Source organism: Cyprinodon variegatus, unplaced genomic scaffold (assembly GCF_000732505.1).
Source record: "Cyprinodon variegatus isolate N-32 unplaced genomic scaffold, C_variegatus-1.0 Scaffold281, whole genome shotgun sequence".
Lineage (NCBI taxonomy): Eukaryota > Metazoa > Chordata > Actinopteri > Cyprinodontiformes > Cyprinodontidae > Cyprinodon > Cyprinodon variegatus.
This window is the reverse complement of record NW_015150734.1, coordinates 668,032-695,831: the sequence shown is the minus strand read 5'-3', so window position 1 is coordinate 695,831 and position 27,800 is coordinate 668,032. Positions and strand designations below refer to the sequence as shown.

The 27,800-nt window shown below is 35.5% G+C and overlaps 1 protein-coding gene across 2 annotated transcripts in view; it reads left to right on the top strand.

Annotated features, from left to right (window-relative positions):
• The window catches only part of il1rapl1 (interleukin 1 receptor accessory protein like 1), a 288,146-nt gene that overhangs the window by 45,521 nt on the left and 214,825 nt on the right, over window positions 1-27,800 (top strand). For both annotated transcript variants that reach the window (XM_015383288.1, XM_015383289.1), the window contains exon 2: window positions 13,854-13,957. In XM_015383288.1, coding sequence (XP_015238774.1) covers window positions 13,876-13,957 — 82 coding nt within the window. In that variant the 5' untranslated portion in view covers window positions 13,854-13,875. The remainder of the gene's footprint in view (window positions 1-13,853; window positions 13,958-27,800) is intronic.

Genomic DNA, 27,800 nt, shown 5'->3' with positions numbered 1-27,800 from the left:
AAATGAAAGCAGTGTTGCCAACTCCTCAGTAAGGAAAGTAGCTATTGGCTGTGCTAGAAGTCGCTGAATGACGTCATTGCCTAATTTGCATAATCGGCCACATTATGTGATGTGCACGTTATTGATGCTGTGGGAGAAATAACGTTGTTAGAGAGACAAAATGAGTAAAAACACTCAGAATATATAGAGCTACTTTTTCTGTCCATTAATGTTTATTTATTTATTTATTTTATTTTATTTTTTATTTTTTTAATTAATGTTTATTTTATTACAATACTAACCCTCCTCCTTTACCTGGGCTTAGGACCGGCAAAAGTAACCATAAAGAGACACTATAACTTTTTTTTTACTTTTTCTTTTTTCCCTCGTGGTCCACTAAGGAGCCTACAGTAAAAATTATGGTAAAACATGAACATTTTGAACCATACATTTTTTTTTTTACATTAACAATCTAGATGGAACACAAAAAGACTACAAAGAATCAATGACAATGTGAGCAAATAATGGTAATTATTATTATAATTTAAAACTAATAAGATTTCCCTCCACACACACAGGCTGTGCTTGCCTGCTCACAGAAAGAGTGGGTCATCATCATCTTGGTCAAGGCTCTCTATGACAGGTTCAGCAACTACTGACTCCAGCTTGATCAACCTGCGCCGTCAATCCCGACGCATGTGCGTGGTTCATTTGCAGTCTGAACACTGAGGGTAAACATGCTGTGGCTCTGACTGGAGCGCTCAGAGGGACTCCTGTGGAAGCGGGAGAACGGGGTTGGGACGGAGGAGGCGCCCCACGGCAGACACCAGAAAAGTTGCTAGATTTGTTGCTAGTCGCTTTTTTGAAAAAGAGTCGCTGGAGGGGTCTGAAAAGTCGCTAAATATAGCAACAAAGTCGCTGAGTCGGCAACACTGAATGATAGTAACTAACCTCCTAAGAGACTAAATCATGGACTCACCTTGATTTAAAATTCCCCTTTGCTCACATTGTTTTTAAGTCTTTTTCTAAGGATACCATCAATTTTGTTCAGGCCTATGTCACAAGTTTTTTGTTCAGTTGATGCATGGTTGAAAAAACAATGTCTTTACTTGTATTTATTGTTACTTATGTCCGATTCAATAAATGTACAGTATGTGTCCATTGTGTGTTATTTTTTGTTGTTAGTTCATTTTTTTTATTAATTAAGGAGTACCAACAAATTTGTCAACATGTGTATACTAAACTTTTATCTGGATTGGGCTGACTGGCATTTATAGGTGTATGTTTTTGGTAAAGTTTTCTATAAAAAGAGATGTTTTAAAGTGTTTTCTTAGGCTTTCAGTTGAGATACAACTTTTCCATGCAACTGAGAGCAGGCCTCTATTTTGTGATTTAAAAACCTAATTAGTTTAACTAATTAATTAATTAGTTTTTCTAGACCACAGCATATTATCACAAACTTGGGGTCTCTGTCCTTGATTCCATTGGCAAACTCTAATCTGTATTTTATGCTGTCTTTAGACCAAAGGATCCTCCCTCACTGTGTGGTACTTCAGTGCATGTTGGTACTGTGAAATAGTTTTTTTCTCCCTGGATAATGGAACTCTTTTGCTGACCCTTTTGTCAGCATTTTTACAAGGTCTCTTGCCTTTATTCTGGGGTTGATGAACACAATTTTCATCCAAAAAAAAAAAAAAAAATGTCTGGGATACAGAACCTGTATCCTTTATGAATGGTATACTGGCTGAACATTCACATGGTGTCTGTACTAGGCCACTACGACTTGAACAGATAAATGTGCCACAAGATGCAACTATCTCCACATGTGAACTACTGTAGAATGATGGAGGATCACAGTTCCATTCCTGGTTTATTTTCTAATTTGTTTGTTTCTTGCATCAAAATGATCCAGTTCATTATGTCCAGTTCTTCCAAATAACCCACTGTATCAGAAATGTACAAAATAATAAATAAAATAACAAAAAAAATCTCTTTCTTCAGGGGGTTCACACATTTCTTACAATTGTAGCAATCTAATGTAGTTCATATTCTTAACTTGCAGAAAGTAACACATCTTTGTCCAAATCTTTTATTAATCTGGCATTAGTTGACCAAAATGTCATAATCCTATATCATATAATACAGGAAAGTATTAGTATCAATCAGAAAAAAGAATGAGTGGTGATTTTTTTACAGATTATATAAATATCTGGTTTCAGCTGTAACTGTTACCCTGTGTAGGAAAAGGCCTCTAGAGATGTATTTAAAAAATATGATACTTTCTAGAAGAAAGTACAAAAGCACAAAAAGAAGTACAAAAAAACAAGGTGCTTGAAAGTGCTTTACATAAATGAAACAATAAAATAGAAAGGAAAATAAAATCAGAATAAAAGCAAGTTAAGATAAATCATGATAAAAGCAGGTAGTAAAGCAAATAAAATAATCGAACCACAAATTTAAACAGTTAACAGTTTAACTTCAACAGTCAAAGGCAATTCTAAACAAATCAGTTTTAACTTTGACTTAAAAGAACTCAGGCTTTCAGCTCTTTTACAGCCTTCTGTGAGTTTGTTCCAGATAAGTGGAGCATAGGAACTAAATGCTGCTTCTCCTTGTTTGATTCAAGTTCTGGGTGTAGAGTCTGCTTGAATTGAAAGACCTGAGAGGTCTAGAGGTCTAGTTGTTGATATACTGATAACAAATCTGTTATGTATTGAGTTGCTGATACATTCAGTGATTTATAGACTAACAGAAGGAATTAAAAGTCTATCCTCTGAGCTACAGGGAACCAATGTACGGACTTCAGAACTGGGCTGATGTGCTCTACTTTCTTAGACCTAGTGAGAACGCGGGAAGCAGCGTTTTAGAACAGCTGCAGCCAGGCTCAGATTAAGAACGAATTTCGTCATCTTTCCATCTACGCTGGCCCACTTATGAAACCCCCTCCCTGGAAAACAAAAAATAGAAGTACAGTCAAATGCGTGCGTCTCAACTGTAAAACAAAACAAATACTGTACACATTGTAGACTAACCGATCTATCTTCAAGCATCACCAAGACTTCTATAATGCGGTTTTACTGGTTTTGGTTTTTAACACGGATGCAACAGTGACTGCTGCTGCATAACATCCACACCTGCATGAAGCCAGCCAGACACCCACTCACACATACAGCATCGTTACTGACTCACGATTTCCACCCAAAGAAATTTTCATAAACCAAAATATTTGAACATAAATTCGCCAAATATAAGAGGAACATCATAGTTTGGTTTAAAGAAAGAATTTTAGTTTTATTATAATTTAGTTTGTTGCAAGGATTTTACAGTTTGAAGAAATAGGATGTTACAGTTTGAAGAAATAGAAAATTACACCATATGCCAACCATCACAAGGATGTGCATGACAAGGAAGGGCTATATATACTGCATGCATCAGGTAGGTAGTTAACATTGTATAACTTCTTGAGCTCCTTCAGTTATTTACTGTCACAGGGAGGTGCTTCGGCCGGAGAGTAAGTGATGAGGCCGGTATGATTTAAGGAGGGCCGGCACTCGCACGCTGAAATTAGGACCAGCCCACCGGCCAAATGCCCGATATCACAGATTACCAGTCCGAGCCTGACTGCAGCTGTCTGGTGGACTTTTGAGGCAAACCTATGAAGACACTTTTGCGGTAATCAATTCTACTAAAGATAAATGCATGTATGGGTTATTCCTGCTCTGACATCAGTCTTTTAAGCCTGGAGATATTCTTCAGGGGATAAAAGGCTGGTTTTACTAACTTCCTTTATGTGCCTCTGAAGGTTAAGGTCTGAAATCTAATTACCAAAAGCCACCAGCCACCACCAACTTGGAACACAGCTTAGAATATCTGTTAGCTTGAGATCCTTTCATTAAATATACGTTTCATGTTCAATATTAATTAAATAATTCCATATGTTAAATTTACAGCTGTGTTAATACATCAGTAATTTGCTTCTTACCTTAAACAGTAAAAATACCAAATTTCATACTGCAGGATTGAAATAACCGCTCAAATCTTATGTATGTCTGGTTACATAAACACTCTTTCTTGTGATATCCATTTATATGGACACACTATGTAATATTTTAACGGTATAGTTCAAAAATCAAACCTTTGTAGAAAAAGGAAATTTTGTGTGATACAAATACCAAATATGAGATGAGAACACAGAACAGATTTTTTAATGCCCGTTTTTATCTTCCAAATGGCAGACTAGTGGCACGACTACTATTTCAAAGACATTATTGCTTTTGTCCAGGCAAGGTCAGGAGTAAAATCTTGAAGATGTGTTTTACCTAAGAATACAGCAGGACCTAGCTTCAACTTAATCCAATTGGATTAAACCCACTAAATAACATGATCAATCATCCACTGCTTCGCATGGCAGAATGCTGAAGTGCCCGTTCAGTTTCTCAAAGTGGCACTGCAGAATGCTGTATCAACTGTAACAGGCTTGAAACTTAATCTAGTGTGAATCTTTCCTCCCTGGAGAGATGAAAGAAAAAAGTGGATGTGTTACATGGGCTCTGGTGCTCAAAACATGCAGGAAATATGCACTCCTAACAGAATGCAAAATGTGGTAATCAAGTTTGGAAAAAGATACAGATTTTCTTGCAGGTAGAGTCACATATTCAACTGTAACAGGAGGTACATGCCTCTGCCTCTTTGTCAGAAGAACTCAGCAGGCATGGTTGGGCCATGCCCCTCATTTTCTGGTTTACAAGCAGCAGGCGAACTGCATGGGTGCTGCTGTGTGTGATGATGTGTGCATGCTTCATGCATCGTTGAATCGTTGATATCACGCCATGCCTCTCCATGTGCCTTCTCAAACACACCTGCCCCTGATGCCTCAGAGAAGGAGCTTGGCACGCAGTTAACTACACAAGCAATGCTATGTCTATGTGGGAATGTTTGCAGCAAAGCACTGTGCAAAGTACTGTTTACTTAGAGTAGTAGTTTATTTTTAAGTTACTTATCTTCATACATCAGTTAATGGAGAATTTGTTAATATGCATATTTGCATATTATATTATATCATAAATGCATTTTTTTTTAGCTTTTTTGCCCCACATAGTCCTGCTCCCCAGCTGCCTCTGAGACAACCAATCACACACATAACCGTGGATAATTTAGACTCTCTAATTAACACTATTGGACAATCTGAGGAAAATCCTATCATCATGTGGAAAACATACAGACTCCACGAAGAGGCTCTTGGAGGGATTCAGAAAAGACTTTATTGCCTTGAGGCACCAGTATTAACAACTTCCTGATCAGACAGCCTGCTCGAAAGGATCTAAATTGGTTGATTTGTTGAAAAGCTTCAACCCAACCTTTTCATTCTATGTGATTTTACTTTAGCCATCAAGAACCCTCTGATCTTTTGAAAAAGGTTGTTTGGTAGTATGTGGTGCTTAAATCTAAATTCATGGTGACATAATTTATTGCATTTTTATTTCTTTAGGTCTGTCTCATTTTATCTGCATTTTATTAAAATTATACATTTCTTAATAGAATTTGGTTCCTTTTTTATGTTTTTACAGATTTTAAGTACATCAAAAAATGCAATTCTCTCTGTGTTTACTCTGCATTTGTTTTTCCATTTTAAATTGGTTGTCAATAAACAATTATCACTGTTTTAACCAAAGTAGATCTTTTTTGCTGTGAATATTTTCTGCATGCCTTGGAGTTAGTTTTTTTTTTTTTTTCCTTGCGGCTCTTTAGATCAATTTAATTGATCAAACATTGCAACTTACTTAATTTCTCAAGGTAAACTGCTACAAAATTCATCTTTACTATTTTAAAACATCTTAAACAATAGACATTGAGATCTACAAGGAAAATACATTAATAAAAATGTTTTAACAGTTACGTTTTCCATTTTATGCAAAGCTAATAACATAGAAATTGCATATTTACTAACTCCTGGTTCAATTAAAAGTTTGACTTTGTGCTCCTGAACTAAAATTTGCACTTAATTATCTTAAATCAGGAGGATTAGGAAAACACTTTAGCTAGTTGTTTAACAGAAAAGGTTAAAATAAAACCATGATTCAAAGCCATGTTAAAGTTCAATCTCATCATCAGAACATTGTCAAGGGGAGGAGGATGTTTGGCAAGACCCAGATGCAGACACAAAAAGCAGAAGCGGTTTCCTCAATATTTAATTAACCAAAAAGTTCAACAGAAGCAAAAATCCCAAACATAAATCCACAAAATCCACAAAAGTTGAAAACCAGGAATACTTATAAAAGGGGACTAAGAAATGATGACAAACCAACAAAGAGTGACTGAACAGGAGGAGAATAAATGGGAGAGAGAAACAAAGATCAGGCTAATTAGCAGATTGGGAGCAGGTGTGAAAAGAGAAGGCAAGAAGGGAGCTAGCGAAAAGAAGCTGGCACAAGAGGGCAAACAAGAAATATCTAAATAACTTATATACAATAAAAAACTAGAAGAGGAAAATGGAAATAAGACCAATGAAAACTCAGAGATAAAACCTGAATAGAACCAAAACCATGACATGCATAAGGTATCATTGTAAGAAATTTTTTTTAGCAATTTGGGAAACTTGAAAGAGCACTATCAGCATAATCTTCAGGAGTAAATCTGACTAGTTTTTAGTTGTTATGTTTTTATTGTAAGCATTTATTTTGCTCTAACTCTATACAACCAAATACAGTTTGACGACCACTGCAGTCAAAAAAATGAAGCCTAAACATTTTTTCTAACTTATAGCAAATTCTACTATAAATCTAATATTTCCCATTCTATAATATACTTGAAGGGACATATAAATGGATGTTAAAAACGTATAAGATCTATTTAACAGTCTAATTTCCCTTTAAAAGCCTTTTGAACCTCTCCAAGTCCGGCCTATTATATATTTAAACAACTTACAACAGTGATGTTCAATTTCAGTCTTCAGGGGCCAGTGTCCTGCATGCTTTAGATGTTTCCCTGCTTCAATGCATCTGATTGGAATTAATAGCTTATTACCAGGTCTGCACAGAGCTTGATGAAATGCTCAGGATATAATTCAGCCATTTGAATCAGCTTTGTTCAGGCATGTACACATCTAAGACATGCTGGACGCTGGCCACCAAGGAAATGAAATGTACAACTTTACATTACTGTATTGTAAATGGTAAGTAGCAACAACATCCCCAACATCGTTATAGATATACAGGTATCACCAGTCAGCTAAGTGCTTACAAAACAGGAGAAAATAAAGTATATTAATATCTTCACATGGTGTTTATGGTCGAATAGGAAAACTTATTTTAGTTTTAGTAAAATAAATAAAGCTTGTACACATTTGTATTTATAATTGATAAATGATAATATGTATACATTCATTTATAAATTATTTTATAAACGAATAAAATAATGAATATAAAATGAAGAGATGCTGACATCCTGCCTTATAAAAAAGGATAACAAAGGTTACTCATACCCTTTGCTTGTTCATAGTAGTTACACTACAAACATAAAAATAATAAATTCAACCTAAAATATTATCTTTACTAAATAATAATACCTCCTGACTGTTATTTCATTCTACTTATGTTCTATTCTACTTATGTAAAACCATAAATAGGAATTGATATAAAATAGGGATAGAGTTTTAAATGAGTTGAGTAAAACAAGAAGACATTAGAAAGTCAGTTTAATGAATATAGTGGTAGAGAAGCAGTGTTCAGATCCTATTTTCAGGTCAAATGTAAATGCATCAGGTTTTAAGTGTTGCATTGCTAAAATGTCACCTGTTATGAAGAAAGCCACACTTGTGTATGAAGTCCCAATGTCTCTACTTACTGGTTACTTCTACCTTTTTGGAGGAGAACTACACAGACAGAATCAAAATAAAAGCAGCACATTTACTTCTTTCTGCATGCTAATGCAGATAAATAATCTTTTTAGAATCTAGCTATAGTATGGCGTGTGGATAAAAAATATCGTTGACCAGGGTGCAGCTCTAGCTCTATTTACTACAGCTAAGCTACTGAGCTGCTCAATTTGTCATTTAAACAATGAGGTTAACTTTTGCTTCCAGTGAAAGTCAATAAGTAGCTATAAAAAATGTTTTTGTGAACTTTGCTTACTTTTATTGCTCATTATCTAGAAAGAAAAGACTTTTCTGCATCCTTTATGATTTATTTCATATTTCACTAAGGTTTTTTTTTTATTTTATTTTTTTACTGGAATCTTCATACACATCTTTTTATTAGAAGTATTTTCTTTATTTTCATCATTTAATACTTAGAGTATTCTCAATCAGTTGCAATTAATAAATTTGATCATAGCTGCCTGTAATGTATTAATAGGATTGTACAATAATTAGCTAATTTCTTTTTTTATATTCCCATAAACTCATCTATCAGTACCCTGAAGCTGTCCTATCTTAAAAACCTGCAGTTCTTTGCCACAGGTGACTTTTGTTTTGAATTTATAAAGATTTTACCTGAAAGACAAAATCATATTTATGTTCAGTGCATTCTAGTCCAGCTGGACAATCTACTGGCTAAACGTGCTTTATAACATTTAGCCTTGCAGAGTTGATTTACCTGCCATTCAACTACCATGTAATCTTAAAAGCACCAGCTATGATCAAGTTGAGAGATAAGAGGGTTAACAATGACTTGTAAGAACTGCTGCTTTCTGGAGTCCAAAACAGCTGTTTACCATGTTTTAGTGCCTTTTCCTAACACGTACATTTAGAAGCACTCCTTTTCAGAGAGCCTGATGCTCAGATGATTCCTGCTTTTAAAACTATTTCTTTCAGCACCAAGTACATTGGTGAAATTGTGGGACATCTTGAGGAAAGTGAGGAGTCAAGAGATGTGGATGGACAAGGTGGGAGTTGGGGTTTGCAGTGGTCCTATGAATCACACAGTGCTCTCTTTGTACAGTGAGTTTGGGAAGGCATTAAAAGGCAGTTATTTGAGCCTAGAACACCACTCAAACCTAACCAAAGGGTTCAGATTAATAAGGCAAAAGGTTAACATGCCAATTACTATATTCTGATAAAATCCAGTGAGATTATCTATCCACTCAATGTGGAAATATATCTGTTGATGTGAGTGGTAATACTCTACATACTCAGTCAAGCTTACTGCTTTTAGAATAACTTGATCCCAGCATGCAGTTCAGATTGTAAATCAGCATAAACTACACCTCCAGGTTAAATTACACTTTAACTCCAATCCTTTTGAATTGGATCAGAGTGCTTTGACTAACATCTTATCGTTACACATTTTAACTTTAAAGTAGCTAAAGTAATGGCTACTTAAAAGGTCCCGGTTGCAAAAATGATGGGGTGGACAGGGAAATCACTAACAATCATTTGCAGACATTTAATTTATCAGTCATTCAAGTGTGTTAACTACATTAGTTAGAGGTTATATAGTTTGAATTTTTTCAGCACTGCAACAAAAATAAAGAGCAAACTACTTAAAAAAAAAAAAAAAAAAGCTAAGGACATGGTTTGTACCTTAATTGAACACTACCTTTTTTTTCATTTGTCCATTTCATTCCAGATCATTATTATGTTTTGTTTTGTCACAAACCTCTCTACATCTTTACAAACTAGAATTGGGTGTCCTGATAGGCATTTACCCAAGACTCCATTGATGGAACGATACATCAGTAGTGGGGGAAGGGCATTAAGCCGATAAATTTGGTTCCATATCTCAATCAGTTAGACTATAATTCAAAAATAAACCAGGTCAGTAATTTAATTCAGAAGATAAAAGAAATGTAACTTTGTAGATTTTACAGATATGTTGATATATGTTAAGTTGTTCTTTCTGTAAATTTGAAATATTTCAATTATTTTAAAGAAAACCTCAAATTCAGTTCCTCCAAAAAAAAAAAAAAATGCATTATCAATATTACATAAGGGAAATAAAATATAATGATTGTTTTAGAAATGTGATGTTATGGCCGTGTTATGATCTACATAGACAAGGGAAAGGTTACCGTCATAAAAGTGGCAAGGGGCTCAAATCACAAAAGGTCATTGCTAGTAAAGCTGGCTTTTTATAGAAAATTGTATCTGAAACATTTTTATAAAATTGAAAGGATAATGGTCTCAAAGTCTGTGGAGGGAGAGTCAAGAGGCACAGATCCTAAGCTTCTAGAGAGTGTAGAGTTCCCACAGCCGGAAATGATTTTGCCATTATTGTTGGTCCACTGTGACCTATCAAGTAAAACGTCAGCAAAAACTTCCATCAGTAAATCTAGTGTATTTAATACTTCTGTCTTCTTTTCTCTGAGTTTTATGCAGATTTATTTTTAAAGCAAGACTGGAGCACCAATGTCTGGTTTAATAACCATGTTACCGCTGTGTTTAGGGTAACCATGACCAATAGGGAGCCCATTAAGAAGAAACAACTTTTCTCCCAGAAGAGATAAATGTAAGATCTTGACTATGATCCTGCAACATCTTTCCTGTCAATCGTCCTACATTTTTTAATTGAAAAAGTATTATTTTATTTTTGGAATTTAGGTTTCTATTACATTTTGTTTTTCGTTCCCTATTGTTTTGAAACACAAAACATGATCAGTTACAGATGTGTCAACAATATTTAGGATGGTGAAAGAGATGGATGTGAGCTATTTGTGTGTGCATAAATTTGAATCTTTCAGATGAGTAATAAGAAGCATCCTTCACAAATTCATTGCCAGAAATTTAGGCCTGTTTTGCTTTGCACAGACAAACAAATCCATGAGCTGCAGCATTTAGCAGAATGCCAATGCCAAACGTTGTTTCCTAGCCCACCATGATTAGCCAGGAGTGAAAAGTGTCCTTTTAAACTGGAGAGCTGTGAGTACCTCAGCAACACACACAGAGACAGGATCTTTTCATCAGCTATGCAAATCTAGAGAGCACGTGGTTTTCTGCACATTCCAAGGTCCCCTGTGACTTTACTCTCTCCTACTTTCAGCCCTCAAAGGCTAGGACTCCATTTTCTTCCCTTCTAGTTTACTAATTAAAATTTCCGTTTTGGTCTGTTTTTTTTTCTTCTTTATTTTCCCTAAAGTGAACTCAAAGAGAATATCTGATCCGGTTTTGATTATTCGTATTCCTGAACACTTAAGCAGGAATGTATCTAACATGCCCATTATTTGTGGCTATAAATGCGGCAGTGTTTATGTTTTATGAACACACGTTTCCCTATTAAATAAATAAATCTTTTCTTTGCAATTGTGATTGTGTTGAATTTTTCCTCTGTCAGACAGCAAAGAAAATCTTAATATTAATGTATGAGCAGAAGACCAGATTGTTTTAAATTATCTGTGTGCAAAATGTCTAAAAAGATCATGATTTAGTCCAGGAAGCAGAGAAACTCTAAAAGTCCACTGTGCACCCAGACCATAACGTTACATAAAACACACTATGGCTGCTTTATTTTTTTTAGATCTAACAATAATAATCATGTACATAATGATGCTATATATAAAACTTGCAAGGAAATGACACATTGACTGCTTGAAAGGTATTGCTTGTTATCTTTTGGACAAAAAATTGCTTGGTAGAGGTCTGCACTCAAAATGATTTTCTAGGGTTTTCGGGAGAGTTTATATGTTGGTCTGTCTGTCTTTCTGTCTGTCTGTGTGCAGCACTATCAGTGTAACTTTGAAAAATATGGACAAATTTTAATTTAATTTTTGTCAGAGGCATCCCTCATGCCAAGCAACAATCCATTAGATTTTGGCGATGATCCAGATCATAATCTGGATACCGAAATTTTAAAAAGATTCTCTAATATTGTGAAATAGGGATATTTGGTGAAACAAGCAATTTCCCACTAAACTAGAAGGTGACAGAGGTGACCATTGACAGCCTCAGGTTGGGATTCAAAAGGTCCTGAGGTATTTTACTGAAGAGAAAAACACAAGAAATTGAACATTTATTTTATGGGTATATTTTACTAGAGATGTGCCTCATGTCAAGGAACAAATCACTTAAATTTTATGTGCGAGTTTTAGCTATAGCTATAAGTCACAATTTGGTGATAAAATACGCTGCTTAGTAGAGGTCAGCGCTCTTTGTCGGCTTTTCTAGTTATAACAGAGACAGACTTTGGAACAGTTGAACCCGAATGAACAGGTCCGACTGCCCGATGGACTGTCCATTCCTAGGGGCAACCCGGTTCATCTGGTTCAATTTGCATGTTTTCTAAGCCAAAACAAGGCTTTGTTTTTGGTCCATTCAATAAAGCCTCAAACTCAACCCTCTTTCTGACATTTTAAATATAAAAATGTCCTGGATGGCAAGCAAAACATCTTTAAACTTAGAAACACAGTCCAGTGGATTTTTTTTGATACATTTTTTTGTTAAAATTTGCTGTTGACATTAAAATGGCTTATTTTAGGTACATCATTTCCTTTAGAAGACTTATAAAAGGATTAGGGAAGTATTTAATGATATCTGCTTTGATGTTATGTAATATTTTTTTTTTTATATATGACCTTACTTTAAAATAATATTTAGAACAAATTAAAGTACTCTTCTTGGTTATATGACACTAAAAAAACAGTATGGAAGTGCCTGCCCGCATGTCAAGCAATTAGTTTCTTCAGCCCATCTGTGCCTACTCATTGCTGTAATGCCTTTGCCTGTGTTCTGATCTATTTAACCTCTTTCCAGCCACAGACACCTTGTCAGATTATTGATAGCAGTTCTCTATTTAGATGTCCAGAATTATTTCCTTGACAATTTTGGATCTGATGTGTATGACCTTGATTCTGCCTTTTGGATTTTGTTAGTCTGCCTTTTTTCCTGTTGGACTCCTCATTTATCACTGCTCTCTGAACATGAACAATGAATTTTAGCCTCCGCCTTCAGCTGGACCCATGCCTGATGACCTAGGCTATCTATTTCTATATTTTTGACCCTCATTTGGCTTTTTGCTGTGGTGTCTCTTCATGCATCAAACACAATTTGTAATCGGATGAATAGTGCTGAAAAACTGTCCTGGAAATTTCCTGTGAGGAATAAGGTTCATGCGTTCTGAAGCCTATCAGCTGATTTATCTCCTAAGAGTTTTTGATTAATATCTTGCCTCCTACCAGTTCCAGATTTTGAATCCTTTTTTTTTTTTTTAAACTGGTGTTTTGCTTAGATGAGTGATAAACTCCCCCTGTACCAGACCTTACAGCTGTGTTTGTTCAATTCATTTAGATTGGGGTTGATGTTAAAAAGTAATAACATGTCAATAAATTACTAGTTTAAGTGTATTCTTATTTCATTTAACATCCTATTTACTCAGTAGCACAAGCTCTATTTCAGGAGCCAGCTATTATAGGGTAATTACTCCATGTTAGATTATGTCATTTCCTCTGAGAAGATGAGGAGTAGAAAATGAGCCACCTCCGTCAATTAATATAAGATGAGTCGATCAGCAGAATAGGCACTGTATTTGCTACATTTTTCGTGAGTCATAACTTGATAATGTGAAATTTCCTTGTAAGGTGTCCCCTTGCTTGTCTTTTTTTCTGATAAAAGCGGTGATTAAAGGCTATGTTTCTTACACATGTAATCATTTCCTTATCGATTTGTCAGCATTTCAGGAAATGGTTTCCCTTGATAAATATCCATGTAATGATCACTTGTCTCAATTGCAGTGGTGAAAGGAAATCGTTACATAAAAGACCCCTCTGGGCAGTGTTAAAACGGTGTTGGGCAAATGCTCTAGTTCATGTGTTGACAAGTGGTTGTGAAAATATCTTTACAGCTGTGTATAAAATGACTTGAGCACATATAAGGGAAGTGACTGATAAGAAGTACATTTTCCTGGTTCCTCTCTTCCTCACTCTACTTTCATTCATTCTTCTCTTTTCAGGCTTTGAGGACGGGGGAGGAAGATGAGACCACCCAGCCCTCTCCTGATCCTTCTGTACTTCACCCTGTCCAAGGGTGTAAAGGTGGTTTCAAAGAGAGGCTCAGGTATTTATTGAACCTTATCAAAAGCCTTGCATGCATATGTTGACTGTTATACAGTATCCTAATAATGATTATGCCAAGCCATAATCCCACATCGGTCGTTTGCACAGTTACTCATCAATTCCTTCAAAGTGCTGTGAGGCAGTGTTAGGAGATTGAAGAAATGAGAAGGTTTTTGTGTGTGTTTGTAATATAGTAATTTTGTATTAGGCCGGGGGGAGAAAAAAAAGTGGTCTATCTTATTTTCTGTTTGTTTGGGTGTGCGGTTTCTAGGCAGAGTTTGTTTGTCTACATGTGTTCTGCTTCTTTGTGTCAATAATTTTAACTGTAAGCTTTAAAATAATGGACAATAACAGCTGAAAAGATCAACTTAGTTCATTGCTTCACTTTGACTCGGAAGACACCGAAGTAAGAGAAAACCTTTGCATTGGGACAGTTACTTTGGGGGAAAAAAAAACTACAACTTTGGGCTATAGTTTGTCACAGATGCTTATTTAAATCCCCAAACACTAACATAAATAGATCTGTATGCTAACGCTATTATCACAAAATTTTTGGAGAACAAATAATGTTTTAAACAGAAATTTACCCAGCCTTTGGTTTTCCTCTCAGCATCTTTTGTATGTAATACTGTTTTTTTGTTTGTGTTTTTTTTTTTTTTTTTGGCTCATGCAGGTTGCACAATGAAGGTCCTAGAATCCTTGCTTTTCTTAGAATAGAACTTAACTTTTTTTTTTTTTGCATATGTGGGCTACATCCTGATACTCAGCTTTCTGACTGAGTGCCTGGGTGTACCTTCTGACTGTCAGGTTAATTAGGTTCTCCAAAGTGCCATTTGTTTTAAGAGTATATGTACATGACTGTTTGTGGTTTGTGCCTCTGTTGTGCCTTATGATGGAATAAAGAACTATCTAGGGCTTACCTTGCTTCTTTCCCAATGACTGCAGGAGATAAGCACCAGCCCCCCACAATCATGCAGGTTTTAGCCAATAAGAAAATAGATGGATGGTTGTTATTGTTTCAGTCACCTTTATTAGTGTTTCACGTCTCATTGAACTGAATTGTTTCTATATGCTCCCATCAGAGACCTCATTAGCTGCTCCTGTTCAATAGCTCACTAACATATACAGTATAGGGAATTAGCTAATCACATGGCTGCAATTCAAAGCATTTAGGAATCTATACTTTGTGAAGAACACTGTTTGAGTTAAAGCGGACTTCACAACATCTCTACGTTTGCAGCAAAGAGTAAGTATTTCCACTGCAGGAGGTTCATAGATGGACATTAATTGTTTGTGTCAAATGTCAGATGGGAAATGGTTGGACATTTCAGAAACACAATCAGAGCTCAAATAACCACTTATTATAACAAAGGATTGCAGATCTGACAACTGGAAGCAGAGAAACTGCAGCACACCACACTAAATGGCACTTTCATTGACAAAGGACAACAAAATGAAGCTGCAATTGTTGAAAATTGGGCATTTTTTATGTTTGGTTGCATCACAGTTTGACATAAGCAGCATTAAAACATGGATCTGCTCTGCCATGAAACACAAGCTCAGTGTGCTGATCATAGTTTTAAGCGGGGGCATATTTTCTCAAGACATTTACCAATTTAACATTGCTTGATCATTTACATATTGTGGTTAAAGAATAACTTGTGTCCTGTTTACATTCAGGATTTCCTTTGAGTTTGTTCTTTATGTTGATTTAAACATTCATCAATTTTACTTGGTCTACTAGGCACTGATTAATTATCAGTTGGCATGTGCAAGATTTCTTTGAATGATAGAATCAGTACCAAATCTATTAAGATGTAATTTCTTTTAGAACTATTTGTACAGAAATATAAACAGACTGGCAACCCTGCCACGGCCAGGTGTTTTTATTTGTTGTTTTTTTTCTTTTCACTGCATTTCCCAATTAAATTCTCCGCCATATGTTCTGTTGACTTTACTCACTGTCACTACCAAATTTGTACTGGAAGCCCGATCTGTACCAACAACATATTTGCGCATGTTCAAACAGATATTCACCCAGGTTGCCATAAATAATATGGTACTAAAAGTAATTATTTCTATCCTTAAATCGCCAAAGAATCTGAAATTACATCTTCAAAATTATATTTAATGACTTTCCTGGGATAAGTCTATCGTTTTTACATTCGCTCTGTTAAATGCATTTTCACCGTTTTTATCAGATACGCTCCGATGAGCAGTCTGCCAGAATATAATTACAATATGTGTATCTACATTTAAGTTGTTTCCTTCTCTAGATTATGCACTATCTACCATGAAGTTAAAACGAGAGGATAAAAAAAAAAAAATCAAAAAGGCTAGATTTATGTATAAATCTAAAGTTAAAACGTTTGCTCCTAGAAGTAGCATAGGACTCTGGGACAGATCAGGTGATAAAGTGATACGAAAGAAAGGAATTAAATGCATTTATTTTCTTAGAATATAAATTATTAACCATTTATACATTGTAGTTTAGTATGCTTACTATTTTTCAAAGTAAAATCTAGGGGGTCCCGGACGTATATCCAGTTCCGCATGCACAAACAAGCTACCGTAAGTATGTGTACGTATGCCAAATACCTGAATATAAAGTGTGCCAAAAAAGAATAAATCTTAAAAAATAAATAAAAAATGCAGAAAACCAAGCAATTTCCCTTTCAGATGCACATCTGAGATTTCTTCAGGCCCCCACTCAACCATAAATGTCCATGCAAAGCACCTAATGAAGTTCATTGGTTATTCAAACAAACCGGCTGATCAATGTTATTCAGTGGTTACCATGGGAACCACAACCAAGACAACGGAGGCAGAAATAGATGTGGTAGTGAGTGAGGTGGAGATTCAGATAAATATGTTTAGTAGCCACAGTAAATACGTGGAAGCTTTATTGATGAGACTTTCATGGTCTGGTGTATGGACTGAACTGATCCACATTCACATCATTTTCCATGGATTTTTTTGTCAGTTGATAACAATATTAGCAGTTTAGATAGTGTACATGTTGAAAAGGCCTTATAAAGTTTTAATATGGCTTTTTCGGAAAATAGCTTAAAGAGTCTGCTGTTATGACCTGTTGAAAGTTGCAGTTGAGACCTGGTGTTTAGGGGTAATCACTGAAATGTTGCACTAAGATAGTTTAAATAATTCTGCTGATGGTGTTCATAACAATTGTTAGTGTCATTCACTAAAAAAAAAGCTTAGAAATCTGAAAGACAGGTTAGATGGATGTTATTTTCTCCACAAAAGAAGCACAGTTTAGCTTCATGAGAAGATCCAAAGTGTACATCTTTAATTCTGCCAGCTCTAACACAATACAAAGAGAACATAGCGGCTGTTGAATGATCCAATTTCTCTATGAGAGGGTTACCTAGGGTTAATACGAAACTCATCTTGGTCCTAAATGCAAGAAAATTGAGCATCAGTTATGAACAACTGAAAAGGTCAAAAAAGAAAGTAGAGTGCAAAAAGACTTGAAGTAGAAACTTTCCATGACATGAATACTGGAGTGTTAAAGAAGCAGCCAAACAATTTGATTCAGGCTGCCATTTAAAAAGGAAAGGGATCTGCCTGTATTTTACTCCTAGATGTTTTTTCATCCAGTAAAATATAAAATAAACATTATTTTTCTGTGCTCCTCAGTCAAAGAAGGCAAATAAACATTAATGCCATTATACAGGATATAATGACCATTACTTTAGCAGCATCTGTTTTAGCAGCATCAAAGCCAGTCAGATATATTCAAAATATGTTGTTTAGAACAGCAAATTAGAAATGTTTTCGGACAGACACAACTTTGTTTTTTCTTTGCAGAACATTTCTCAACCCCGCTCATACCACTGTAGAACTGATAGCAATGTTAAATACTTTATTACAGTTTTTACCATTGCTAACAATTCTTTAAAATAAAAAATTCTAATAAGTTGATTTATTCAATTATTTTAATAATAATTGTACTTTATTGATCTCAGACAGGAGAAATTTATCTCTGCATTTAAACCATCCCTTTGGGTAGCAGTGGGCTGCCATTGTGCGGAGACAGGGGATTAGTGTGGGGTTAAGGGTCTTGCTCAGAGACCCAAGGTGTAGGCTGTGGGTGTTGAACCAGGTACTTTCAACCTTCTCAGAGCTCTAACTTTGTTTTTAAACGATAATTGAACAATAATAATAAATTATTATTATCATTAATAGATTGAATAATAATTTTCTTACATGCCCCCTCTGCAAATACATTTTTCCCCCATTGGGGACACTTTCCCAACTTTGGGTCGGTTTAATAAAGGAATGTTGTAGAGATTACTGCATTATTGTTTGTTCAGTAGTGTTTTCACAGCAGTTGGGTAAAAGCTTTGTTTAAGTCAGTCTGAATTAGTCTTGAATGGTTTGAGTCTGCCAGTAGGAAGGCTGGTGAACAGAGTGTCCTAGCTAGGCTGAATTGTCTCAGCCCTTTGAAACCCTTTGAAGGAGACTTCTTGAGTAGATCTCTCAGACAGCAGGCGATTTGACAACTATTGGATATATATCTGATTTAGTGCCAGACATGAAAGTGGCTGAAATCAAATTTTTGAGGGGGTTGAAAAGATTGAAATCGGGCCATGCAGACTGCCTAAGCTGGCTGGATCTGAAGGAGTTAAAGGCCAAGCTGAGAACAGCAAACATCATCCTGATGTATCCCTGTAAGTTTTATTGTAGCCCAAGTTTAATAGGAGGATGTCTCGTTTTCTATATTTTTTTCTAAAAAAAAAAAAAAAAAAAAAAATAGAAAACGAGGTAAAATAATAGAAAACGAAAAAAATAAAGTTCTAAACATACCATTGAATTTATTGTCTGGAAATGATGAAGTCAAACAGACTTTATGTGAACGTTCTACTAGTTTAAAGACTAATAAACATAAAAAATGATGCAGCAGTAAATGTCACGCAGAAGAAACATTTTTCTTAATCACTGATTTTTAGCATAAATCTTATAAATCTTATCTTTAAAATGAGAATATTATATAATTTAGGACAGGAAAAGAGCCTCCCCCAAAATGATATATTTGCTGTATATACGTGATCAGAAATTTTACTCAAGGAGTAAATAAGTGTAGATATAACCAGTCAATATCCACCTCTAAATAAGAGCAACTGCACCACAGATGGATACAAAGAAAAGACATGTAAACTTCATACAGACCTTTAACCCTTTATAGGGCAAGTTACAGTTTTTGATTACTTGCTTACCCCTTACAAATGGAGTCCCCCCATCCCTCTAGCAGCACAGTGAGGTCTAGCAGTACAAGATCTATATCCAGCCATTCAGCAAAGATACTGCTACATGGCTGTACATCTTATTTTGGTATTTGACCAATTACATGAGCCCATGAATGATATATTGCCTACTAAAAAAAGTTAACAAGTCAAGAAAAACAGGTTAAAAAGCTAATTGAAAAGTTAAAAAGTTAGTAAGACTAGTTAACACTTATATTTAGGTTTATAAAGTAAAAAATGTAAGTGCCAGTTTCAGCATTAATGCCTCTAAAGGTTATGTTGTACAAAAAATGTGTTTCACTCTCAGTGTTTTTTATTAATTTCTTATAGAAGCACTTTTGTTATTTTTCTTAATATGTTCAGGCAAGTTGGCGTTTCTTGTTATTATATTGACATTTATTTTTGCCATCAAAATATCCATATTTTTTTAATGTTACGAAGGTGGTAAGGTCTTGTCCTGGATTCCAGTAACACTATTAGCTTGAAATTTTGATTTTCTAAGAATTTCACTGAGTGCCCTATAAAGGGTTAATGATATTTGAAATAAAAAGGTACTACTGATGCTGTGAAAAAGTTGGAATAATAAACTGGACATATCTTTTTCTGCTAGCAACCAGGGGTCATTGAAAGACATTTTAACTTAAAAATGGCAGATTCAGTTTTCGGTGTTTACTTGAATTTTTTTTAGTATAGGTTGACTATACATTCATTAACTACAAATTAACATGATTAAGTTTAAGATCATTGTAAAAAGGCTAAAAAGGAAATCGGGTATTGACATGTAAATTCCTCTTTAATTAAATCAAATCAATGAGTCATATGGGTGTTTGCTCAGACTTTTATGAATACTTTAAATGGATTAGCGACTTACAACTGATTATCTGAAAATCAAATGTATAATTACAGTCCCAATGAATCAAATCATAAAATGGCAACACTCAATTAGAAGCTGTTAGCTTTAAGGCCTGAATACAATAACTTCTTGGGATATATGGTATTTTATGATCATAGTTTTATACAAAGGCTAAATGGCTCTTTAACATTGGACATATTGACATTTTTTATCATCATGGGAATTTGAATCCATGCATATGCAGAGGAAAGTGGTTGTTGTAATGGTTATGCACGATTTTGCATTTTATTGTACTTGTCTACACATTAAACTACCATGGCTGTTGTGTTCTTTGCTCCTATAAAAGGTTTGCAATTTACAGACACTTGAGGAAATTAAAAGGGGTAGATGGCTTTTTGGTCAGTTTGATCAAATGTTGCTAAAAGAGGAAGTTGTTCACTGATGTAAATGTATTAGGCGCTACCATGAATCAAAAATACAATTTTAATGTTTAAACACATAAAACTCACCTTTACTGAAGCTAAAGGAGTATTAGCTAGTATTTCTTTGTACACATAGCAAAACATACATAAAAAAACATCTAATAAAACGAAAGCATTTGTTGACCTTAAAGGGAAGCCTCATGTTAACAAAACTACTTACTTTCCTACAATAGAAATTTGTCATATTAAATGCTCCAAACATGTTCTGTCTGCTAGTTGTTTAGGGGGGTTTCATCTTAATAGAATAGAATAGAAAAAAATAGAATTCATCTTTATTGTACGACAGTAGAGAAATTGTAAGTGGTAAGTCAAATAGGTAAATTAAAGACAAAAAATATGAAACAACAAAAATCAAGTAGTTGAAATAGTTTTACAGCAAAGTGGGAAGAAATACATCTGGAAAAAAACATAAAAAACTTAAATATATTTTTCTCTGTTAATATCACCCACAGTGATATTGATAAATAGCGGTGCTCTTTGAGGTCCACTATTACAGCTAAAACTCCTCAAAGTGTTTCAGTCTTTCTCATTCTGTTGCCCTGTGCCTTAAAAATGGAGCACACAGCAGCGGGGTGCTGATTTAGCTGCCTAGAGAAATGCAGCAACTTCAAAATAATAGTTTTACTTTTTTTTCTCAAAGAACATTATTTTTTTAATACATGTGTGCAATTAATACCTCATGCATCTTTAATTTTGGATATCCTACTTGCCAATGTAGGCCAGTCTATAAAATCCAGAACATTCCACAATCTGGACATAAAAGGCCAAGACCCACTTTAGGCTTTTGATGTTTCATTCATGTTAGCAATAACAGAATAGCAACAGAAAGTCTGACAGCATGAAGTTGCAGAAATTACATCACATTGAAAATAATAAGGCTGGTCAAACTGTACACAATCGTCTGTGCTTCTGTAGTCCTTACTGCTGGTCTATTTTGGTCTGACCTACGCAGCAATTTGAGAAGAACGTCATAAATCAGTCAGGAAGGGAGATAGTCTAATGAAGTAACACATCCAATTAAGGGAAATCTAAAGTAAGATCTATGAATCACAAGATAAACCATACATTTGTCTGGAAACACACAGATGAAGTCAAACTGTGATCCTCTTTGAGGTTGTTAGAGCGGCAACCACACATTGAAGTTCACTACTTTGCTTGTTTATGCTGAGGGAATTTCTGGGACAAACTCTCCTGTCAATGTGCAGTGGTTGGTAGTCTTACCCTCTACGCAGCCAGTCTCGCAGAAAAAAAAATGCATGGTAGTGTCAGCAGCAAAATGCAGGACTCTTGTAGGCAGCATGGTGAGTTTCATGACTTAATGGGAGGATGAACTGCAGCAGAACAAGAAAATTAGCATTAGGGCATAAAAATCAAGCAACTGATGAATACTGGCAACTAACTGAAGGCTTAAATAAGGGAGAAAACAGGTGCAAACATGGGGCAAAATACAGGGACACAGGGGAATGGGATTTACTAATTAACTGATGTGTCTGACTGAGAGAGAAATGATTAAAGATATGCAGGAAAATATGTGAGGCAGATCATAAGAGGACCAATGCTGACATAATAAAAATAATCATATAAATAAATACACGCTCAATATATACATAGGCATAAACATACCGTAAATCAAATAAATAAGTGTTTGCAGTTATCAAATCATACAATGAGAAATTTATTTTAAAAATGTTTTTAATTAGCTAATGTATTTGTTCATCTATATAATAATTACCTTATTTATTAAATATCATTATTATTTTCAGATGTATTATTTAATTTATTTTGCTTGTATTTATTTACATTTTGGTGGACAGACTTTTTGAAGGGCAGGGTTGTGCGTCCTTACTACTGTAGAAGGCACTTAAGCACGCATTTTGGCTTTGTTACTTTGTTAATTTCTTCTATCCTATCTATTTATGCCTGTCATTTATGGAATTCTACTTCAGTATGCAAATGAGGAAATGGTGGTCATAAGGGGACAGATTCTGCCTGTTAGGGCCCTGTCACACCTTGCTGTTTTAGCCAGCGTATGCCTGACGTCTCAGAATCTTCAGAATGCTGGCATACGCTGAACTTTCTATGTATTTTTTTCCACTTTTGATCGCGGTATTAACCTTGCTGCTGTTTAGTGCAAGCCCCACCAAAAAATAATAATGAAAAGTAAAAGAAAAAGAAAGAATGAAAGTTTGCAGGTGCAGTAGATTCAGCATCATGTCTGCTAGGAAGATTGTTGGTTGGGCCGGAAACGCAGGGACGATCCATCACACTCACCTTCTCGCTCACCCTATGATGGGGATGGAGTCTGGAGGTAAACTGATCTTTACTCCTGTGAACTCCCTTTTATACCAAAACGCTGCCAATACGCCATTGTAGAGTAGCTGTACGTTAGAAACACGTCCAGCGGTCGTCTGGAACGCGTCAAATATGTTGATGTGCGTTGTAGATAAGTTTTGATACGTTACGCACAAGTTACTCATTGGTTTTGGATAAGCTAGACGCCACGACTTATGAGTAACTTGCACTTAACGTATGACAAGGATCAGATAATTTACCTGTAACTTATGCCGCATGTATGAGCATACCCTGGCATATGTCAAGAAACTTTGAGCATGCTCAAAATTTTTAGCATGCTCAAAACATCTCCACGTACTTTCCGTATGTCAAAGTATTTCAGTATGCTTGAACATGCTCATAACTTATACAAGTTGTACACATAAATATCCAACATATGCCAGCGTTTTTTCCATTTTTCATACATCAGGTATGCTGTTTAAATCAAGGTGTGAAAGGGGCTTTAGTTGGTTAGACTGCATAGAATCTACATGATGATGATTGGTTATCTGAGTTAACATTTAGCAGCTCTATTTGAAACATTAATGGAATTTCTAATTGTATTTGTTGTGTGGATGATCAGATAAAATATATAGGTTTCTGTTACATGTACAGATGGATAACTTTAATTATATGTTATCCTCAATTGTCCCCAACAGAAACTGCACCTCTTGCTTCGGGTGCATGCATTAGGCAGGAGGAGGGAATTCAGTCTCCCTCTCATATCTGACCATCTATGAGAAAATAAGGATGTTTACCTTTTATTGAAACAAGATAAAAGTTTATATCATTAAATCATCATTGAGGTAGAGGTTGATAAGATAATGCTTATTGTTGGTATCATGTGAGAATGTTTTCTAAAAAGCAGAGGCTGATAAAACAAATCTAGTTTTATAAATCTCTACAATAAGAACTGCGGACTTAAACAGTGTCAAGAAAAAAAACATAAATAAATAAAAAGCAGAAGAATTTTGGTGAGGAAAAAAAAATCCCTGTCGTGCCTAAACTTAAAAAATTACTTCTTTCCACCATATTGTGTAATTTAATTCATTTTGAGGCATTATATTCAACACAGCATTATCTGTACAAATACATTTTTCCACAAATACATTTGTCCACAACTATTATTATGGTTGTGGACAAATGTATTTTTGTGTTCCTTACCTGGACTGTGACTGGATGCTCTTTGTGAAGCAAAAAATTATTCCTTGCTGAGTAGTTGTTTGTTATTTTTTAAATGGATTAAGATTGGAATTTAAAAAGTAAATTTTCATAGAGTTAATGAGTTTTTATCCAACAAAAGATACATGTCTTCAGACATACATATTGAGCCTAAAACTGTTTTAGAATCCAAAGTGAAAGAATAAAATTAGATTTCATGACCAGAAATGGCATTGGACTAGATTTTCAAATCTAGACTAGTGTTAAAGACGAATTGCATTGTGAAGTGCATTAAGTGTCGTATTACACCCCGGGGGGGTTGCTTATTATCTGGTTCATACATTTGGGGCATTTGTCTACATGTGCTGGATCTCAAACAGCTGTGAAAGAACTCTCCTGACTGTTGGTACATTTCTTTAACCTAGCTTAAGTTGAACAATTGAAATCCAAAAGTTAGACAGAGAGAGGTGGCCCATTGCTGGAACAGCAGTTTAAATGAGGTGCTTGTGGGGCAACGTGTTTCATGTGGGAATACACTATTGCTTCTGGACTGAGTGAAAGGGTTTAAAAATTTACTCCAAAACAATGTAGAGCTACAAGTCAGGAACCACCTATAAAGGCTTGATTAGCCCTCAAGGGACCCAGATAGAGTGACTCTTGCATTGATTTTCACTACCACTGTATGAGTGGTATTCCCAGCATTGTAATACTGCAAAAATCTAACTATTATTCAATGTGGAGTTTAGTTGGGTTTTTACTTCCTGCGATAATGACTCACCCTATGTTGTGCATTCCTCATATTCCCCTCATTCTCTTTCTGTTTTCCCATGCTTGGTGTTTTTCATATATTTAATGACCAGGGGATCTCAGTAGAATTGGATATCAAGTGGGTTGAAATGTTGCTCCAGGTGTTTTATCGTTGCTGTCTTTTCACACGGATAAGTGGATGTGTGTACAAGCCTCCTGCGTTTGACCCACATCTTGGTGTGCATATGCTGTTCTGCTGGAAATTAGAGTTTTTTTCTGCAGGCGAACTGCGTGATTGTTCAGTGGACTAACCAGGGCCATGCTGACACTGCTTGAGATTCACTCCAAGGGACTGAGATCAGCCCTCTGACAGACACAGACTGTCAGCATTCATCTATCAAACTTCTGTTGTTGCAGTGGTATTCATACCTAACACCACATTTGGAGTAAGAGTGGCATTGATAACAAAGATTCTACGAGTTGTTATGTAATGCTGAGAATTAGATGGAGTAAGTGACCCATCGATAGATTAATTGTGGCTATTCATCCATCATATCACTGAGTAAAGAAAGACCTGGACATTTTTGTTATGGACTTTATTCTCTAATCTCTTGGCACTGTGAAACCAACGAAGAGTTAAATGTGTTTTCAGGTTCAAGTACAGGTTGTAGTAGTCTCTTTCTTGTGAGAAACTCTGGATTGTCTTGAAGATGACATGACAGTGGATATGTAACCCAACCTCTTCTTTCAATAAAAAAAAAAGGCTTTCTCACCCAGGCAATGTTTCTTTAGCTATTTTGAGATTTTCACTGTTAAGGTGTATCATTGAAATAGGAGCATCGTGTAACCTTATTCACAGCCCAATGTTAGAAACAAATGAATTCATTCAGCATACAGGATTTTTTTAATTACAAAAATAAAAGGATATTTTGAAAGCATGGCATAGATATCCATTTGACCCCATGAGTAAATTGTTTGTAAATTTATTTATTTTTTTGCTCCAGTTAAAGTTGTAAGCTTCTGTGACTAATGTGGAATATCACTTTTATGTTGGATATAAAATGAAACATTGCTATGTCAAGGCTCAGAAAGTAGGACCCAGAATTCAGGCAAGACAGACAGTAGGATTACTTCAAAAAATGGTTATTAAAAATAGGCTGATCTGTGGATCTGCAGTGGCTTGAGCGTCTAAGGCAGTAACCTCTGTAGGAGACGAACACAGTTTAGTGACCATGACAATCTGACAGAGGATGATTATCCGTGTGAATCACTTATCTGGTTTAACAGTTCAGTCCATAGCCAGAAAACAAGGTAGGGTCCAGCCAATGGGCTGCCAATAAGATACGGCAAGCACCACCCAGAGTGTCCCAGAGAACGGAGAACCAGCAGGAGTCCAAAGCCAGGTCAGGCAAACAGATCAGCACAGGTTCACAGGTCAAGGAGTCCAAAGATATTTCCAGCAAACCATTCAGAAGGGAACAGGCAGGTTCAGTGGTTGAGAGGCAGAACAGGTTAGGATCATGAAATTAGAATCACAAAGGAACTCTAAAAACATCCTCACCACTGGATAGGGAGAAGAAGATAATCTGTAGATGATGACTGGAAGCAAGCCCCTTAAATAGAGGCAGGAACAGGTGGATCAGATTAGCAGTGAATAAACAGGTGAATGAAATTAATAATTAGTCCAGTCATCAGCTCCAAGATCATGACCTATTGAGCACAGAATATGCTTGTTCATGTTTGCTGTGTTCTCTGTATCATGGAAAACTTTTAAGAATATAATTCCCCCTTTTTTGCAGCTCTTGTCTCCTTCGCAGATCAGTGCTCTCTTTGCTTGGCTTGTCAGTAAAGGTCATGTCTTGTAAGATGTCATATTATGCTCTTATGCCATTTTGAATTATAGATTTTTTTGGATTGTTTGTAAGGTATTTGATTTGAAAGTATTTCATAACCCATCTTTGTTTCTAACCTCTCCCTAACTCCTCTACCTGTCTCATGTGTACGCTTTGTCTCACATAATGCTGATTGTAACACTGTTCTGTGGCCTCTGGAGAAATGCTTTTTTAATACTATGATTAAATTACATTTATGTGGACTGTGTTTAGGTGACCACTGAATTTAGTTGGTAGCACTACTGTAGATTTTTAGGCATATTATTGCAAAGTAGGTTGGTTTCAAAGGCATTCTTCACTTCTTTAATTTCTATTTGTAAAATGTGTTTTTCTCCTAAGTAATACTTGTTTGCTACTTTTCGTGGTTGTATTAGGAAAGATACTCTAAAATACTGTTTGAAAGGTTCGTGCAGCAGCATTTTTGTAAGGATCTGTACAGAACTCACCAATAGTTATGCTTTGCAAGCTTCCTGTTGTAGAAAAACGTTTTAGATAAGCCCTCATAGGGCTACTAATATGTTAACAAAAATGTTTAGGAATGCTTAAATCCCACTTCATTTTTTCTCCATACATAGGAGCGATCTTGGAGGCTTTGGAGGATTGTTTTTTTTCTTTAGAACTGAAAATGTCCTAAAAGTGCTTTAGCAGAAGGTGAAAGAAAGTCTGTTGTATGCACAAAACTCTGATTTAAGAAAAAATACATATCTACAAGAAAAACCCAGAAAAATTCTGGCTGGTTTCTACTTGAGCTGTGAGAATTGTTATGCCTTAGGTAACTGAAAATCTACACCTGTCCCCGTTCAATCTGATGCCCAGTAGCAAGCACAAACTTCTCTCAATGAAATTTAGCCATTAGTAATAAATGTGTACTTTCCTTGCTGTGACAAGTCAACGTGCTTGGCAAAGACAAAATCTTTTCTATAAAAACTGTACATAGCTGTCAATCAATGTCACTTCGTCAAAAGGAGATTTTTAGTGCAGCTCAGAAAACAGTGTGTTGTGTTTTACCCCAGGCTCTCCACACAACAGCTCTCATTATGAACTATACAGAGCTGCAGTTTCTTGCTACCCCATAAACAGACAGAAGTCAGTAAGAAGTCATAAAAGAGACAGA